The sequence below is a fragment of the Dermacentor silvarum genome, chromosome 10 (assembly GCF_013339745.2).
Source record: "Dermacentor silvarum isolate Dsil-2018 chromosome 10, BIME_Dsil_1.4, whole genome shotgun sequence".
NCBI lineage: Eukaryota > Metazoa > Arthropoda > Arachnida > Ixodida > Ixodidae > Dermacentor > Dermacentor silvarum.
This window is the reverse complement of record NC_051163.1, coordinates 121271952-121292362: the sequence shown is the minus strand read 5'-3', so window position 1 is coordinate 121292362 and position 20411 is coordinate 121271952. Positions and strand designations below refer to the sequence as shown.

The window sequence follows — 20411 nt, the reverse complement described above, 5'->3', positions numbered from 1 at the left end:
ATACATACATACATACATACATACATACATACATACATACATACATACATACATACATACATACATACGAACATACATAAATACGTACATAGATAACTACAAACATACGTATACATACGAACATACATACATACATACATACATACATACATACATACATACATACATACATACATACATACATACATACATACATACATACATACATACATACATAACCACCCACCGCGGTGGCTTAGTCAGCTAAGGCATTGCGCTGCTGAGCACGAGATCGCGGGATTGAATCCCGGCCGCGGAGGCCGCATTTCGATGGACGTGAAATCCAAAAACGCCCGTGTGCTTGCGTTGTAGTGCACATTAAAGAACCCGAGGTGGTCAAAATTAATCCGGAGCCCTCCGCTACGGCACGCCTCATAATCAGAACTGGTTTTGGCACGTAAAACCACAGAAAGAAGAGGAAGATACATACATAAATGACCACGCACATTCTCTACCACGTGACCAGCTTTGCACACTTCGCACACATACACTTTTTTACACTTTTACGTTCCTATGCTAGTGTTAAAAAGTAAGTTCGAGTAGTATGCACATTTTCGCAGAGAATTGAACGTCCGCGAAGTGAGCGGACTCACGAAGTTGATCATCTTCTTGAAGCTCGGCGACGTGTAGGTGTAGAGCGCCCGTTGCGTTGAAGCCTCGACGTCCGCCATGTCCTCCACCTTGTAGAGAGGCCTCTTCTTCGTGTTGGCTGTGGCACTGACGGCTGCACGCAAGTGGGCGAATACAATCACGTACAATACATTGCGGTTTCGCGCGAGCGTAATATTATTTTGCGCTTTGCGTTACGAAGTTCGGGGCATCGTATTCCCAAAACACTTTCGTTGTAATGCCGTCACCGATTAGCCACGGTCACGGACATGGAGATACTTACAATATTACTTATAGAGGAACATATGGTAGGACCGTATTCGTGAGATTTCTAGCAGACGCTGTGACATCATGGGAATGCCGGAATATTGACGCCTCCAATGAACCTCTTTGACGCCAACTTGGGCCACTGTGCATGTACTGCACTTCATGAAAAACGCCTCCATGCAAAAAAACGCCCTCCACGAAAAAATACGCCCTCCATGAAAAAAAAAAAATCCTTTACATTTTCTTCGACGCTGGGTGGTGTCGAACCGGCGTGCGGAGTTGATGAGTCTAAATATGATCGTAACTTTATTAGAACTTAAAACTGAGCAAGTTGGTGTTAATGCATCATGTGGTTTTTGCAGCGCGCACAAAAAACGTTAAAAAAAAAAGACGGCGCGTGTGCTTTTCTTTCCTTTGTCCCTGTTCTTTGTGAGCGCTGCAAGAACCACGTGGTGATCGTAGCTGACCAGTTAAAGCTTTCTTATGGCACATTCGACTGCTTCCTATACGAACCTACTTTGTTTGCAACCATGTGTAGCAAAAAGCATCAATTACGGGGGCTAGGGGTGCTCTCGCCCCCCCCCCCCCCCTCCCCGCCCTCCTGAACTTGTCCACGAAGCCCCCCGGGCCTCAAACGTTAGGCAGCCCCAAGTACCGGCTGTTAGAAAGGAGAATGGTACAAGGATATTCTTACTCTACAAATGAAATAACCATGCCTAAATCAACTTCAAAATTTTGGTCACAATAACGGCTGATTTATTCTGTGGGCATTTTTCAACTGAGGGCACAGTTACATCGGTTTTCACAAACATGCGCAGTTTCTACAACTACATAAAAAACGTAAGAATAAATGTGGATAGACTCGAGGACGCTGGTATCCTTATCTACAAAATGCCAATTAAAAATACACATGCTGCGCTCTGTAGGAGGTTCCCCTAAATTAATAACTGCAGATTTTTGGCCGATTTTCTTGTAAACTTTTTGGTGGAATAAATGAAGTTAAATTCCAATACATATAGCACCTAAGTAAACGAAGAAACGGAGAAGTTTCCGATTGAATCCGACGTACAGTGTGCACAGACCTTCTCGTGTCTCCGAAATTTGGCGATCCACTTGTATAGTGCTCACGTTTGGTAAGGTTGTGTGAATTTTCTAAACTTTCTAATAACGAATGAAATAGTGTACCAGCCGATTCAGTGTTCGAATGGAGTGTACTAGCCGATACAGTCTTCTAATGGATTAGTCACTTTTCGTAAGCACGATGATTTTTCGAATAGCTTTCGAATAGCACAAGTACAATAAATTTGATTACCGCGGGGATAGTATGCATCAGGGTTGGCCTCTCTCTTTTATGGCTGTTCGCATATGCCTGTCCGGTCTGGTATATATGCATAGAACATGAGAACATACGTAGTAGAACAGGCTACTCGCTCAAGGAGGCAAACTTTGCAAAAATAGAGCGATCATTCGTATTGCTCGAAGAATACTCTGTATGCGAACAAAGTGCTTCCTAATGCTCCATTTGGGTTTTTAATAAGCAACACTTCATAACGTGCAGTGTGTATTGACAGAAAATTGCTAGCCTTGTTAGTTAGTTAGTTAATTCAGGTTTAATGGCGCAAAAGCGACAAAGGCCATGCTGCGCCAGCCACAAGGTATTAAGAAATGAAATGTTAATGTACCGAAAGTTGCGTTACCTTATATTCTATGTAAAAAACAGGTTTCACCTAAAAACTTGGACAAGTCAGTGAATGGCACTAGCGGATCATCTCCCAATAATGAGGCGGGGTGTAAAGGTATGTGTAAGTCATAGAGATTGTGCAAAATTTTCCGTCTGTGTGTTTCTGTATGTGGACATGCCATAACAATGTGTATTACTGTAAGAGGTTCATGACACTTATCGCAGGTTGGCGGATCTTCTTTTTTAAGTAAGAAATTGTGTGTCAGATGTGTGTGCCCTATTCGAAGTCGACATAGGATCACCTCATAGAACCGTTGCTAGTGACTGCACGATTTACACTCGCCAAGCAGGGGTTTGGTTATGTGTAACTTGTTATTAATGCAGGAGTCCCATTCTCGTTGCCATTTTGATGTCAGGGCTTTACGAATTGCTCGGATACTGCCTTTGGATGGAATTTTTGAGTGAGCTAGGTCTTTGTGCGCTGCCACGGCCACGCGTCTATCTGCCGATTCATTCCCTGGTATCCCAACATGGCTAGGGACCCAGCAGAATGGTATGGTTCGTCCGTATTTGTTATAACAACCATGTTTAAGATGTTTAACCATGTCGCCAAGCAGCGGTTCACAGGCGGATTTTAAATTTAAAGCCCTGAGTGCACTCAACGAATCGGTGTAAATGACAGCACTCTTCTGTTTGTCGGTGATAACTTTGTTTACTGCCGTCTATATTGCCATAACTTCGGCGGTAAAGACTGACGCAGAATTATGTATTCGAATGCTATTTCCCCAATTTTCCGTTACGGTTCCCACACCCACGTATTCTTGTGTTTTATACCCACCTGTGTAAAATTCTCCGTAATCTTTATATGTCTTGAATAGTGTGGAACTCTTGGATTATGTGTTCTTGCTAACGTTGTGAATACTAGGATATGAAATGTGTTTTATATTACTTGTGAAAACGGCTGTTCGTCTTTCGAAACCATTCGAAAAGTATTCGATATTTGATTCTATTGGATTCGCATTGGCACTTTTCGATTCCTAATCAAATGGGTATAAAAGTTCATTATTCGCAGATTTCTGATATTTGATATAAATGCACACACTTCTACGAGAACTTAGTTTTGACGAAACGTGTTACGTAATAATGCAAAAGAAAAGTGCACGTGCTTTTCAGTGTAGCCTCAGGTATTGTTGCAGAGGAAACACTGTTTGCCAGCTTCATATTCAAGGTGTCCTGAATATCTGAAAAAATATGTTACTCGATCTGAAGCTCCCTCTTCCCGGCATTCCCATGCATACAGCACTGTGGCCGTGGCAGTTGTCGTAGTTCTATATCAAACGTGACGGGTGCCCGAACGCCAGCCACTGAGCAAACGGACTTAATATTAGTTTCCTGGACGGTGGCCTTGATTATTAATGCCGTTCAGCATGTTCTTGGGGTTTTCGCTCAGCTTGAAAATGAGGGACAGACACTGACTGACACTGCAGACGACCCTCACTAAATTAATACTTGTGGGATCGCAAGATTTGGTCGAATTATCCGAGAGGTGTGTTTAACTAACGACAGCAAAATGAACGAAATAAAAACGAACGAACAAAGGAAAAGAATCCTCCACCCCCCACGTTGGCTATAGCGTCAAAAGCGTGCATGACAGATCTTCACGCCGCATTTCTTTCCGATCTGTTTCCTGCTGATAGCACCTTTATCATCATCATCATCATCATCATCATCATCATCATCATCATCATCATCATCCTATATTTTTATGTCCACTGCAGGACGAAGGCCTCTCCCTGCGATCTCCAATTACCCCTGTCTTGCGCTAGCGTATTCCAACTTGCGCCTGCTAATTTCCTAACTTCATCCTCCCATCTGGTTTTCTGCCGACCTCGACTGCGCTTCCCTTCTCTTGGTATCCATTCTGTAACCCTAATGGTCCACCGGTTATCCATCCTACGCATTACATCTGCCCAGCTCCATTTGTTCAGCTTAATGTCAACTAGAATATCGGCTATCCCTGTTTGTTCTCTGATCCACACCGCTCTCTTCCTATCTCTTAACGTTAGTCCTAAGATTTTTCGTTCCATCGCTCTTTGTGCGGTCCTTAACTTGTTCTCGAGCTTCTTTGTTAACCTCCAAGTTTCTGCCCCATATGTTAGCACCGGTAGAATGCAATGATTGTACACTTTTCTTTTCAACGACAGTTGTAAGCTCCCAGTCAGGATTTCGTAATGCCTGCCGTATGCACTCCAACCCAATTTTATTCTTCTGTAAATTTCTTTCTCGTGATCAGGGACCCCTGTGAGTAATTGACCTAGATAAACATACTCCTTTACAGACTCTAGAGGCTGACTGGCGATCCTGAATTCTTGTTCCCTTGCCAGGCTATTGAACATTATCTTTGTCTTCTGCATATTCATCTTCAACCCAATTCTTACACTTTCTCGATTAAGGTCCTCAATCATTTCTTGTAATTCGTCTCCATTGTTGCTGAATAGGACATTGTCATCTGCAAACCGAAGGTTGCTTTCTCAGCAACCTTTCTCAACAACCTTAATAATCTCTTTCTTGACCTTGATAGAAAGCGCTGTCTAATTGTCACGTGACGCTATGTTGAACCGACGAAGCAAACAGCTGAATAGGGAGGCGTGACACGGCGTGAACTAAGCGCGCGAATGGATGGGTGCACGGGCGGAAGGAGCATCCGGCTACTAAAAGATAAAAATAAAACAGTTTCACGCCTAGGCACGCAGTAGCGCCGTCTGCTAAATTTCTTCTGTTTTCAAGCTTTTACTAACCACTGCTTGCATGAAGCGGTCCGTTGGGAGTCGTATTAACCGAAGCCGTAGTAGCATGCTGTAGCGTTGGAATAAACGAGCTTTCCTTCCATGGCAATGTATAATTTATCGCCAGAGCTTTCTGGTGCGTTCCAATTAAGCGAGAAGCCGTAGTGACGAAGTTAGAAATAATGCAAGTTGACGGTGTATCTGAGTTTTAGTGTACCTCAACTACAGAGATGTAGCCGCAAGTAGACGTTTCTCCCAATAACTCTTACAAAGGTACACGTTTGTATGTTTAAAGTTGAAACCCCCGGTGATACCCCAAATAAGGATAACAGCTATATATGCAACGACTACTGCGACGAAGACAAGAGAAACCTGAGATGGGAAAGGTAACACCGATGCTGGTTGCAATGTTATACCAATGTAGAGTGGATTCCTAGGGCGGTCGATCTACGCGTGAACAATAAAATTAAACTTTGAGTTAGACAACGGCGAAATGAGGATCTGATAGTGGTTGCAGTGGCTTAGGAAAATATTGTTGGTTTGTGCCTGCTGCTTCGGACACTGGTTCAAACGGCTGAATAAGCGTAAAAAGTTAGGGTGAGTAGCTCTCAGATGGATTCTCCGGCAATTCAATATCCAATTCATTTGAATTAATTTTATTCATTACGAAGAAAGCTAGCGGGGTAACTTGATGCGCGCAACTGCTTTGTAATGAACAACTCATCGACATAGAGAATCTATTCAATTATCGAAAGACGCACACTACGAGTAGTTCTCGCGCTCAGCGCTATATACATTCGAATACAGTTAATTCTACTACGGTTAATTTCACTTTCTTTTAACTCGATTGCACTGGAAAATCCCGGCGAGGAAAGAGGCATTGGTACAGAAAGAAATCCCGTTTAGTTAGAACATGAAAGCACGTAGCTCCTGTTAATTCGTTTACGACTGGCGCCCTCTCATGCACGCAGTGGTTACTAAAAGCTTGAAAACACGAGAAACTCCGCCGAAGGCGCCAATAATTTCTGGCTTACTGATTGGCGACAACTTGTATAGTTGCAATATTGTAGTGAAGTAGCCTGTCGATTGCGAGACTACTTCTAGCAATAGAAAATGTTTGAGTGGGTTTTTTTGCAGCCGTTTGTTACTTCGACCATTCAGATAATTCGAGTAAATTTTGTGGTCCCGTAAGGGTCGTCCAGGGTAACAAGGAACGTAGCGCGCACTCGCGACCATCGCGACCACCACGTTTTGCGACTGTCTACAAAGAACAAGAACAGGGCTCACTCAGCCGCTCGGCGCCTTGTTCCGTGCGCCGGATCATGCACTCGCCGATGGCCGGGATGTCGCACAGGTGCTTGGACGTCGCCAGCCACTTCCAGTTGAAGCCGGCGAAGAACGGGTGTCCCCTTATTTCGGCGTACGTGGTCGAGCCCAGCCGCTCGACGGGGTTCTTCTTGAGCATCTTGAAGACCATGTCCTTGGCCTCGGGCGTGGCCGAGTGCGGGTGCACCTCGACCTTGGGCCACTTGAGGGGCTCGTTGGCGATCTTGTCCTTCAGCATCTCCTTGTCCTCGGCCCGGAACGGCACTCGACCCGTCATCATCTTGTAGAAGGTGGCGCCGGCCGACCACCAGTCGCACGCCCGACCGTACGGACGGTGCTTGATGATCTCCGGGGCCATGTACGGCACCGTGCCGGCGCACTCGCCGTCGCGGAACTCCAGCGCCGTCTTGCTGAAGTAGCCCTTGCATACGCGTTTTGAGTCTGCGAGTCATCAAGGGGGAGGGGTAGGTGTTCAGCCCGGCCTTCACGGCGGAAGCTTGTCCACGACTTCAAATTTCCTTATACAGGCGAAACCATCATTGCGACTAGAACCGCTGAAAGCGTAAACTTAAAACGCCGGAGGTATCGCCACTGAAAGATCTACATTTGAAAATGAACGCGCCTATCTGAGAAAAGCAAAATTTTATCGCGCATAAAATTTGAGGCGCTGTCTGGGGAAGATGAGAATAATGTGACTGTTAAAGTTCGAGGTTAATTAGGTGCATTGTGGCAAATAATCGGATGTTGGTTAATTGCTTGCCCGAGTTTTTGCCCGGTGATAGGAATGCCGGGTAGGAGGGCGGGGAGGGGGCGTGGTGGAGAAGAGCGGCTTGTCGCCCTAACGGCTTCGCTAGAATCTGAGTTGTGATTGCGCAAGCTCAGATAAGGGCATTAAAACTAGTTCTATACATAGATCAGACCCATGCCGTGAAGGACCTGCGCAGTGTATTGGATGGATCGCCTTTCGCAGGTAGATTACATAGCAAAGTGTCTGGATAGCAAATAAAAGTATGGATAACCCCGTTTATCTTCCTAGGGACACGTTCAGGAAGACGTAGCCAGTCACAAGCCTCCAGTCATATATCCGCTCTCCCCGCGCCGCCCAGCGCACACGCGTTTTAGAGTGCTTCTCAGGCGCCCGTTCCTGCGGTGAACGTCGGCGGCGTAACCGAGCGAACGAGCACAGCGAAAGATGAAAGCGAACGCGCATCGCAGCGGGGGATGAAACACGCGAAGAGGAAACCGGAGAGCAGGGTGCAGCGGATTCCCACTGAGGCCGAAAGCGGAGGAGGATATGGCGAAAGCGTGAGAAGAAAAGCGTAGTGCGGCGACGATGGCTACGAGATGGCGCCAGGGTAGCGCGCGTCGCCTGGTCGATATGTCGGCGGCGGCTGCTGTGAATCTCGCCCACGCGTCACCAACGCACTAGCTCTCGCGATCTCCCGGTTAGCGAGGCACTCGCGCCAGACTTCGCTCGTTTGCAACGTGCCGCACGATACAGATTGTCCACGCCAGCCAATATATCGCGAAATGAAAACACGTATACAGCTGCGCTCAAATTTCGCATTAGGTAGCGTCGCAGTCGTCGGTGAATTTTTCAACAACAAAGTCCGCCTCTCCAGACCTGCATTGATAACTCTGTGTGGACCAGACTTCCGGCCGATCTTCCCCGCTGCGAGGAGGTTGTTTTAAGAAGAGTCTGTGCGGGTGCTGCATTGGCGCCAGCTGCAACTTGTCTATGGGCCGCCGGCTATCCTTTGGCACGACCTGTCCCATCTGGCTTCGCGCAGCTGCCCTCGCACGTTTACTGCCTCTTTTATGGAGTTGTCCCGGACCGCACTCGTTGAAGCTCCACTACACCTGCCGTAAGTGCGCCTACATGAAAACCACCCGGCCTGACGACCATATGTCGATCTATGGTCCACACCACAAATTCCTGCATGGACGAGAACAAACTGTACGTGTGTAGACGTACCATAAGTTTGTTTACCCATTTTATACCGCACGGCAAATTCTAACTATATGCGGCATCGCACACTGAATGCATGGAAAGGGGTGAGAGGATAGGGCGCAACAAAATCGACATTAGGGTCTAATTGTAATTGACCCTTAGAATAACTTTTTGTGGGCCTAGTTGGTGCATACTTGATAAACTTTTTAGAGCGCAAACAAGAGACACGGCACAAAAGAGAGGTGAAACACAGGACAGCGCCTGTCCTGTGTTTCACCTCTCTTTTAATGCCGTGTCTCTTGTTTGCGCTCTAAAAAGTTTATCATGTAATTGACCCCAACGCGAAGAATAGCAGTTGTGGCGAATGTAACACGTGAACACGCACATCTTTGTCCAGTGTTTTATTTTTGCTCTGTAAGCGCCTTCACTGCCTCTACTTGTGGAAATGTTTGTTCTGTTTGCCTTAAGGTGGCGGTCCCACTCCGGCAGCACGAGCCCCCCGTTTTCAGTACTTTGGGAGCAACTGTGGCGGCTCTTCTACTTCGGATATGAAGTTGTCGTATAAACCATAAAAAGCTTAATTTTTGTAGATTGCAACTATATATAATATAAAGAAATTGATTGATGTGATTTAGCAATAAATGTTCAAGAACAAGCATGAGATACATGGTTTTTGCGAACTGTGTCTCACTTGTGACCATCTTTAGAAGAAACTACCGCACTTACTGCATTGCGGCTTGCTCTGTAGCTTTAGGACATATTTCTCTAGTTCCTAGACGCAGCAAAATAATTTCGAATTTTTACTTTTTGGATAATCTGCTTTTGAAAATTGCCAAATATCGCAATCTTCTGTTGTAAACAGCCCGGCAACTACATGCTCAAGGAAGCTAAATTTTGGATAAAGTAGAGTTCAAGGAATTTCCATTTACGACGCTAAATTTCCTTCATGTAACTTCATTAGCTTTTCTAATAATGCGACCGAAATTGAGCAATATTTAGAATTCTGCTTTTATTTTCACCGCTTTTGCGGGAAGGTACTAAAGCTACGAAGCTGCAGTTTAAAACTAATAAAGGTACATGAATGAAATATTACGTCCTAAATGGAAATTCCTTGAACTCTACTATATCCAAAATTTCGCTTCCTTGAGCATGTAGTTGCCGGGCTGTTTACAACAGAAGATTGCGATACGTGGCAATTTTCAAAAGCAAGTTATCCAAAAAGTAAAAATTCAAAATTATTTTGCTACGTCTAGGAACTAGATAAATATGTCCTAAAGCTACAGAGCAAGCCGCAATGCAGTAAGTACGGTAGTTTATTCTAAATATGGTCACAAGTGAGACACAGTTCGCAAAAACCATGTATCTCATGCGTGTTCATGAACATTTATTTCTAAATCACATCAATCAATTTCTTTATATTATATATAGTTGGAATCTACAAGAATTAATCTTTTTATGGTATATACCATAACTTCATATCCTAAGTAGAAGAGCCGCCACGGTTACTCCAAAAGTACTGAATACGGGGGGCTCGTGCCGCCGGAGTGAGTACCACCACCTTAAATCAGTTTTCCACAGGTTGTGCAGTGGTCCTGTAAAACTACAGTAAGAGCGGAAATATAATATGTGATAGCCTGTTTCATGATTTCTTGCCTAAGTGTTTTTATATGCTACTTTGTTTGGAAAAAAGTGAGGGTCAGTATCTTTGTGAATTACTGTATAAAATTTAAAGCATAGATTATTTCAAAAGCGTGCTTCCAGTACTGGCTACCAACGTTACGTAGAACAAACAGGACAAGGTGTTACAGAAACGAGGTCAACGCTTTTTTTTTTAGCTTTGCACCGTATATTCGTGTACTCAAATATTGTGACTAGATCATAATTGGTAGCAAAGTAACCTGTATTTAAGACTCAGAGGGCAACCTTTATATATGCGTTCGAACGCGATCGGCAACACGAAAAAGTGGCCATGGTTGAAACTAACGCATCATAACAATGACGGTTGCTGCACAAAAACAAAATGACTGATTTACCGCCATCGCTAATGTTTTCCTGCTTTCAATACCGTCGCTCCACTGATATATATTGAATTATGGAACAATACGAAAGATGTGGACGCAGAAGAGGCACATAAACAAACACACCCAGCGCTATCCTTGTCTTTTGCGCTGTTCCTTAATTCAATATTGACAGTTGTTTATCTTCCTCGGGTGACCGCGTTTCACCGTCTAACAAACGTTATCGCTCAGCGCAGGTCGCATCTGCATGTATCGGAAGTTTCTCGAATGTTATCGATGGTTCTATCCGCTGTCTGTTGTCACCGAACCTTGTGTAATCTTAATGCATGAATGCGCGACGCGAATTGTGTAGTACTTTCTGGAAGACACGCGGGCGCCAGCGATTACTCTGGAACCTTCGATGACTCATGTAAAAAAACGACGCACTCGACCCGCTGATCAGATTTCGACTATCGCCGACTGTGTTCACCGCTATCGTTGTGCTTTGAATGTAGCGTGTTTTTCTGGGCCCGGGTCCGCCCAATAAAAAGTTAAACCCCTCTCACAAGGCACATGTAATGTCATTCGCAGCGAATGAGATTACGTGTCAATGCCACTTTTGTTGCTTCTACACGGACATAGTGAATGACATTCACAGCTAATGGGATTGGCCCATTGAAGGAGTTTCCAGAACTCATACACGCGTGACTTGAGTAATCTCAACGACGGGGGCTCGGCAAAAAATTACAAAATCGATAAGTTAAAACGAAATGCAATATATTGTCACGAGCGGGGAGGTTGGGGCGAGCGGGACTGACGGCGCTGGGGTGAAGGTGAGCGGCGGATCCGGTTTTCCCTAGGGAGGACATGCAGCACTTGAGGCCTCAGGACGGAAGGACGGAGCATATGGTGCACGGTCCGGGCGATTGTAAGGGTTTGGTCCATAGGACGTGGGCCAGCGGCTGCGGCAATGGCGGGCGATGTGTCCAATCCTAGAGCACGTGAAGCAGATGGGCCAGTCATCAGGTGTGCGCCAATCGGCTGGATTTCGATAACGTGGCCTGAAGGTCGTGGTCGGTCTTGCAGCAGTGACGACAGGGGAGACCGGGTTGGTAGCAGCATTTCCGTTATCAAAGGCGGGTAAAATGCCCATATTCGCAACCTCTTGGCGAACCACGGCCTGAATTATCGAAATTGTAGCCAGGTTGTTGCTTTACATACCGTCATGAGGGGTAACGGGTGCCATGGCCTCGAGTTCTCGACGGACGATCCTGGTGACGTTTTCCGGAGCTCGCGCTTGCCGAAGCGTGGCTAAACCTTCGCATGAGGACGTGGCAGCCGTATTGGGAAGTTGGTCGAAGCGGTGAGTGATACGTTGACTTTTGGCCTGCTCAAAACGACGATATTCAGCGATGACCGACTCCACTGTAGATCAGTTCTTACACAGTAGCCGATTGAATGCGTCATCGGCTATGCCTTTCAGTACGTGTCCCACTTTGTCCGCTTCAGGCATGTCCTTATCGACGTTGTGGCACAAAGATAACACGTCCTGAATACACGAGATGTACGGCTCTGTGGACGTCTAAGCACAAATTGCGAGTTCCTGCTTGGCCGCTAGTTGTCCGTCCGATAGGTCTCCCAAATAGATCGCGTAATTTCTGCTTACAGACGTCCCAACTTGTCAGATCTGCCTCATGCGTCTCGAACCAGAGTCGTGCAGTGCCCCGCAAATAGACATTCGCAAGCATTATCGTCGGGTCCCACTTGTTAGTGCCGCTGACGCGCCAGCCATTCATAGACGTCCACGCCGATTGTGCCGTTGAAAGTTACGAGATCACGAGGGTGCAAGATAATGACCGGTGACGGGTCTTGCTCACACTGGGTCACTTGGTGGGTTTCACAAATCTGGACGACTTCACCAAGACGCTGACTGCTTGTCGCGATATCCGGTCGATCCTCCTGATACACTGACTTTTTGTGACTTTTACCCTGACTTGACAGACCCACACTGCTCGTTATGTGGGTCCGTAGTCTCTTTAAATCATATTCTCTGGGACTGCAGAGAAGACCCCCCCCCCCCCCCCCCCAGATCTCCTGGCTGAGCGCTCCCTCGCCTGAAGCGTGGGAAGCGATACTTATGAACCCGAACCTGGAGGTTAAACTTCGGGCCACGGTGTAAAAAAGGAAGGTGATCCGACGGCGGCGCGAGGCGCGGCCACATTAGTGTGACTCTACGCACGCCGCTGCCGCAAGTGGCAGCACCTGTTCTGGGGGTCACTTTTTCGCTCGCTTTGCTGGCGCTTTTATGGGCACGCGCGGCAGAAGTGCTTTATTTCGATGAATATATGTCGTTCGCCTGCTTAAAACGACTCTACTTGGTTGGAGGAACGTCCCTTTATATTTCTGCCGACATTCCGATTGACTCCGACGCGGCGAGCAGCGGTAAGCGCAGCGCGCCGTCTGCTCGTGCAGACGACGCGTCTCTCTCGTGTTCGAAATGACGGTATTTTGACTGTAAGTGGCATGAAACCTTCTACCTTCTCAGGATTTGGCGTCTAAATAACGAAAAATTGCATATCTTTAGGTATGGGTGTTTAAATGCTGACGGAGGTCGTAAATTATCCACTCTTGTGCCGCTGCTCCAAGGCCTCCTGAACACGTGCTGCCCCTAGCGGCGGCGCTCACTTCCGGTCACACGAAGTGGCCGCTCTCTCGCCCCAGCGCGGGCGCGCCGTCGGAACACCTATCTTCTTACACCGTGCTTCGGGCCATCAAAAGAGCCGAGGAGGTGGCTGTAAGGCATCACCTGGTAGCCACCCATCACTAAGCCAAATTAACAAAATAAAGTTGTTTCCTCCTCCTCCAAGATACACTGGAAGATGAACCTGACACCTTCGTTCTGGCCATTATAGACTTCGTCCACATAGCTGATGAACAGCGCCGCGACTCATCTTTGCGGCCTATTATAGACGGTCTCAAATCACCATACCCTGACCCTTCCTTACGAATGTTTGTGCTACACAACGACACCTTACACCGCTACAATGCCCGGCCTGACGGCGCTGAGCTCTTGCTTGTTGTTCCCGCGCATCTCCGCTCGACTGTTTTGCGCCAGCTTTACCATGATCCGACCGCCGGACACCTAGGCGTGTCACGCACGTATGATTGCATCCGTAGGCGCTTCTTTTGGCCTGGTCTCTACCGTTTTGTGTGACAGTACGTTGCGGCTTGTGACCTCTGCCAGAGACGCAAAACTGCTGCCCTACTGCCTTCTGGCAGCCTTCAGCCCCTCGATATCCCTGATGAACCATTTTTCCGGGTGGGACTCGATCTTCTAGGGCCTTTCCCCATGTCAACCACTGGCAATCCATGGGTTGCAGTCGCTACTGACTAGGCAACGCGGTACGCTGTTACACGATTTCAGATGTTATTCTTTACGACGTCATCCTGCGCCACGGTGCTCCTCGTCAATTAATCACGGACCGCGGCCGCTGCTTCCTGTCTAAAATGGTCGATGATATTCTTCGTTCTTGCTCGACCAATTACAAGTTCACCACAGCGTACCATCCACAGAAAAATGGCATTCCTGACCGCCTCAACCGTACTCTCACAGATATGCTTGCTATGTACGTGTCTCAGGACCACCGAGACTGGGACGTTAACTTGCCTTTTTGTGACCTTCTCCTACATCTCTTCTCGTCACGACACAGCTGGCTACTCACTTTTTTATCTGTTGTTTGGCTACGACCCACCATTGCCTATGGACACCATACTTCATCCTCACGCAGACACATCCTCTGCCTATGCTCGTGATGCTCTTGCCCGTGCTGACATCGCCCGCCAGGTTGCCTGCGATCGCTTGTCGGCTTCACAGGTCAATAAAAAATGTCTCTATGACCGCCGACACCGGGCGGTGGACTTCCATCCAGGATCGCTCGTCTTGTTGTGGTTCCCGTCACGTCGCGTTGGCCTATGCGAAAAACTCCTCTCCTGTTATGCTCGCCCTTACCGCGTCGTACGCAAAGTCACTAATGTGACCTACGAAATCGCTCCTCTAAATCCTAAGTCAGCCTCTGCAACAATCGCGAGTGACATAGTCCATACCTCTCTCGGCCCGGGCCCTAATTGCACCGGGACGGTGCGTCTGCCGCCGGCGGGTAATGTCACGAGCGGCGATCCTGTGGTCGGTGCTTTGACGATTACGACGATGACAGCGTGGCTTTCTGGTGTGCACGTGCTCTCCTGAACCATTGCCGTAGCGATTGTGCGCCTTACCTTGTAAGTATATCCATTGTATATATAATCTCCTTGTAGCAATATTTTCAAATAACCTTACAATGTTTGCCATTGTATTGCTAACAATATATTGAAAATATGTGAACGTGAAATATATGTTACGATTTGTAAGGTTTCGTTATTATAGCAGCCTGCTGATAAACATCGCCATAAATTGCGAATGCAATTTTGTTTACCCGTGTATACTGGGAACGCAAGACCGCAATGACATTCGATATGAATGTCATTTACTGCAAATGCCATTACATGTGCCGTGTGACAGGGGTATTAGTTTCGTTATTCAAAGTTTTGCTACTGTGTTCCTTGACTGTCACTACCACGTGACACCTGGTAGAGGTGCTGGGTACGTTCATGCACCGAATGCTCTTGCAAAGTCGCGATCGAAGCCCGAAACCAGAGGACGACACCAACGTTGCCAAGGATCAGTGAGTCAGCCGTAGGCAGCAAGGACTGCTACCGGAGTACGGACTTACACCTGAAAAGACCAGGAAGTGCATGGCTGCGACAATGGCTACAATGACAGTCCCAGTGTCGCCAACACCGATCGGGCTGCAGAAGCCCAAGGAGCCACCGACATTTCGTGGATCAACATTTGAGGACCCGGAAAGCTGGCTGGAGACGTATGAAAGGGTCGCTACATTTAACAACTGGAACAGCGACGACAAGCAGCGCCATGTCTTTATCGCATTGAAAGACGCCGCCAGGGCATCGTTAAAGAATCGAGAAACCACCTTAACAACGTGGGACCTGTTCCACAGTGGCTTCCTACAGACGTTCACAAGCGTCGTGCGCAAAGAGCGAGCCCACGCTCTACTACAAACTCGAGTGCAGCTGCCCAATGAGACCATCGCAATCTTCACGGATGAGATGACCCGTCTTTTCCGGCACACTGACCCGGACATGTCGGAGGAGAGAAAGGTCCGCTTCCTGATGCGGGGCTTCAAGCAATAACTTTTCGCAGGCCTGATCCGCAACCCTGGAAATGCGAACGAGAAAACCCTGGAAATGCGCACTAGGCAATATGACCGCTAAGTGCTCACGCCGCAGCGAGAAATCCAAGCAAAGGACCCCGACGAGCTACACGAAACTATCAGAGCGGTCGTGCGGGAGGAACTTGAGAAGTTGTTCCCTTGATCACAGCCACAAGTGGCTTCGATTGCCGACGTCGTACGGGAGGAGATCCAACAGTCACTCGGAGTCGCTACCCCGGCGACCGTGTTTGGGTCCGGACTCCGATACGCCGACGAGGACTTAGCGAGAAACTATTACGACGCTATTTCGGGCCTTGCAAGATTATCCACCGTATTGGCGCACTGGACGATGAGGTCGTGTCAGACAGCATTTCGCAATCACAGCGGCGCAGCACACGACCTGAAAGCATCCACGTGGTGCGTCTTAAGCCTTTCTACGCCCGCTGACGAACTTAGGGCATTTGTTTTTGTTGCTTTGTTGTTGTTGTTTCCTTATTATGCGTGGTTTTGTTTTTGCTCCCGTGTTTGTCTGTAGCATCGGGACGATGCTATTTAAAGGGGGATGGGGGAATATTGACACGTGTACTTGTTTATCTTTCTCGGGTGACCGCGTTTCACCGTCTAATAAATGTTATCGCTCAGCGCAGGACGCGCCTGCTTGTATCGGAAGTTTCTCCAATGTTCAGTAATGTGGAAAGTTGGGCGAGTTGGTGATTAATTATCATACCGAATGTTATCTCGAATGCTCTCGAATGTTATCGATGGTTCTATCAGCTGTCTCCTGTCACCGAACATTGTGTAATCTGATTGCATGTATGCGCGACGCGAATTGTGTAGTACTTGCGATGACTCACGTATAAAAGTCGACGCGCTTGACCTGCTGAGCAGTTTCGACGATCGCCGTCTTCGCCGCTATCGTTGTACTTTGAGTGTATAGTATGTTTTTCTGGGCGCAGGTTCGCCCAATAAAGAGTTAGTTTCGTCATTCACAGTTTTGATACAGTGTTCCTTGACCGTAAATACCACGTGCCAATATGTTCATCGAACTAACGGACACGCCCACTTTACTCAACTGATACAAACCGTCTGTGACCCTCTGGCTTCCTGATCACGCTTCTCCTGATTTATTTGTAATGAGAGTTTAAAAGTTTCTAGGCGCGAGAAGCGTCATCAGGGATAGGAGAAAAAACGGGCACTTAAAAGCACGAAGAGAAGGACGACCCGGTAAGCACTCGTCCTGTCGTGTTCCTCGGGTTCGCATACTATTTCCTGCTCGCTTTTCCTATTCATAAACATGTCAGCTCACCCAACACACTTCGTGCTAGGATCGTCACGAAATAGGCAAGAGACCTTTCCAGTCACTGCGTACTTTTAACCGCCAAATTTGAGTCCTTGCATACTTGTCCAAAAGAGATTCTTGAATGGTTGATCACGATAACTCGTAAAGAGCCTTATAAACCAACCGGGAGCGAAAGGTATCTTCAGATAAATTGGTTTCAAATGAGCAGTTCATATATTGTATCATTCTTGGTAAAGTTTCGGAGCTGGCAATAGCTACTGCAATTTTCCTTATTGGCAGCTTTCAAATTGCACCTAAGCAGAAGACGCGTGCACCTGTTGGTTATCGGATATGGCGTCACACTCAGCGCACCCTCAGCGCGCCGCGGGCGGCCGCGGTTGGCACTTCAGCTCAGAGGTCTTGTTGAGGAGGCGCGCGTTCTGGGTCACGTGTCACTTCCGGCGAGCCGTAAACGGAACTTAATGGCGCGAGTGGTAATAGGGTAACGTTTTTATTTTCGTTAATGGAACTACTTTTGCGAGCTTTTCATTACGTATCTACCCACATTTCAAACATAAAAATTCTCACCGGGGCCGACATATCTACACCATCTGAAGCTAGGATTTTTACGCGGCCCGAGCCGTTTGGCAGTTGGCATTTAAAATTCGTTCTTTAGGGCATAATTCGCTCTTGAAAAATGACTCTACGGCGTATGGACAGTTTACAAGCTTGGATACGTATTGATCGAACGGCTTCATCCCGAATTTCTATGTCTCCCAAACAAGATTCGACTGCCAAGAAGGCACAGACTTCGCAGCTACATTTGCTTATATGTCTTGTTATACACTGCTACTTAATTTTCTACGAATGGTTATTCTCAGGGGGTTCATCAAGTGGCCTTACTTACAGTGCCCGATGCAGACCTTGTTGGTGTCGAAGTCGATAACCTTGACTCTTCCGCCCGGAATGATGAGCATGCTGAAGAAAAATGGAGAAAATCGAAATAATTTAGGGCTAATTTATTTCTCAGCCACAGTAAATGAACATTTAATCATATTGCACCTTTAACAGTGCTTCAATCGAATACTAAAGCAGTCATTACTAACAGCTTGCGTCGCTGAAACATACTAGCAATCTATAAACTGGCTTTCGTGTAAAGCAAAGCTTTCTTATAGCGAATTCTCCCGGGTTTGCTGCGGCTGCTGCTGCTGCTGCTGCTGCTGCTGCTGATGATGATGATCTTTCCGAATAGCTCACAGATGGCTGCACTTATATAAGATATTGGCTTCTATGTAGCGCCATCAGTAGTGATTCTAGATATCTGTCGGTTGCAGACTCTGTTATCTACAAATGCGTCCTCCTCGAAAAGAAACGAACAAAAAACGGTGCAGAGCAGACGCGCACGGAGAAACACATGCAACATGGCGGGCGCCTTTATGTGTGTCTATTCTGTTCTGCGCCGCTTATTTTTCCTGAAATATGCTACACAAACTAGCTCAAACCGAGATTCTGATGCCAATGCGGGAATGCGTCAGCATTTATGGAGAAGGTGACAACAAAGGCGAGAGTAGGGAGAGAGCGTTACCTTAAGAGGACCTCATGAATGCGCACATTAGCGATGCTTCCAAGGTTACTGGAACATTTCCAGCATGCTCAGGAGTGCGGATACGAGCGAAACAATGGAAGAGTGACAGTAGCGTGCAGAGGCGAAATAAATGCTGACGTGGCCATATTTCAGTAACGCAAAAACCATTTAGTCATCAAGTGCAGGTTAAAGAACCCACGGTGGTCCATGTTAATCCGGAGTCCCTCACTACAGCGTACCTCATAATCAGATGGTGGTTTTGGCACGTAAAAACTCAGAATTTAATTTTCTTTTTTTAATTTAATCATCTTGCTCTCTGCGAGGTCTGTCAACTGTTGAAGTCGTGCACACGCTAATTGGAATCACGTGGTCTTGTGTTGCACACGCCTCGACATTCCAACGGTTAAGCTATTTAAGAGCGGTCGTCAGAATCTGGGGGCTCTTCAGCAGGGGGCGATTTCTCTAAGCTGTATGTTCGTAAGTGATATTTGCCATTGGTCAGCCACCTTCTCTAACGATACGTCCAGCATCATTATTGGCTGAAATTTGTCATACGCAAAACTCTAGCATTAGAGGCCTGATGAATAATGGTCCAGATTTGGGCAATTATTGCGCATGACCGATTAAAGCGCTTTCGCAACTCGCGCACAGGAACATGTGAGGCGCTCACTTGGAAACTTTGATGTCTCGGTGCAGCAGGCCCCTCAGGTGCATGTGTTCAAGGGCCAGGATGAGCTGGGCCATAACGATGCGGCACTCGTTGGTCGGCAAGTACACCGCCTTCTCCACAACTCGGAACAGATCCGCGCCGCAGATGTACTCCATCACGGTGAGGTAAGCGTCCTGCAAGAAGTTGCACACATCTCCGACCGCGTTTGGCCAATATCGATGCCTCGTTAGAGGCCGACTGCGACAAAATATTGCAACAAAACCCAATGCACGGTACATAGGCGCTTTTGCATTCAGCCCCCATCAAAATACGACCGCCACGGTCGGGATTCGATCCCAGGACCTCTTGCTTAGCAGCGCAACGCCAAAACCACTAAGCAACCACGGCGGGTGCCAAAGCACCGAGTCTCAGAGGTTACGTGTTAGGCTGATACTACGAGGGAATAAGCCAAGGGAATGACTTCACTGAGAGTTCGTTTGCAAAAGATGGCAGCGTGACAGCGATGCTGCCTCCTAGTTAATTTCTTTCCTCCATGGCTGACATAATGGCGAATATAGGCTCTTAGGAGAAGTGGCGGCGGCGTGTAGTCGGAGAGCTAGCGGAGGGGGCGGCGCTTGCGACAGAAAAAGAATAACTGGAGGGTGATAAAGTGAAATAAAATCAGGTTGCGCTTATTCGACATCGCGACTCGAAAACGCAGCACGGCCGTTGCAAATTTCCGCGGTTGCCTCGCAGTGATAGCTATTAGAGTGTAATGCGTGATATCTAACGACACGTGGTACATTCGGCTGACTGCGCATGCGCCGGCTGCTGAGAGGTTAACGGTTAACCGCGATGCCGAGAGGTTAACGGTTTAGCATATCGTCATCGTAAACCACGCTACAGCGTAGATTAAAATTAATGATTGAGTGAAGGATTAGGCTTCCAGGGCATTTCGGCGATGTCTCCGATTTC

The 20411-nt window shown here is 47.3% G+C and overlaps 1 protein-coding gene across 1 annotated transcript in view; it reads right to left on the bottom strand.

Annotated features, from left to right (window-relative positions):
* Positions 1–20411, bottom strand: part of LOC125940942 (uncharacterized) — a 97535-nt gene that overhangs the window by 52857 nt on the left and 24267 nt on the right. Inside the window, exons 5-8 of the mRNA XM_049657689.1 lie at positions 19458–19630; positions 18110–18180; positions 6670–7149; positions 633–763 (exon numbers count right to left, since the gene is read on the bottom strand). Of these exons, the coding sequence (XP_049513646.1) occupies positions 633–763; positions 6670–7149; positions 18110–18180; positions 19458–19630 (855 nt within the window). The remainder of the gene's footprint in view (positions 1–632; positions 764–6669; positions 7150–18109; positions 18181–19457; positions 19631–20411) is intronic.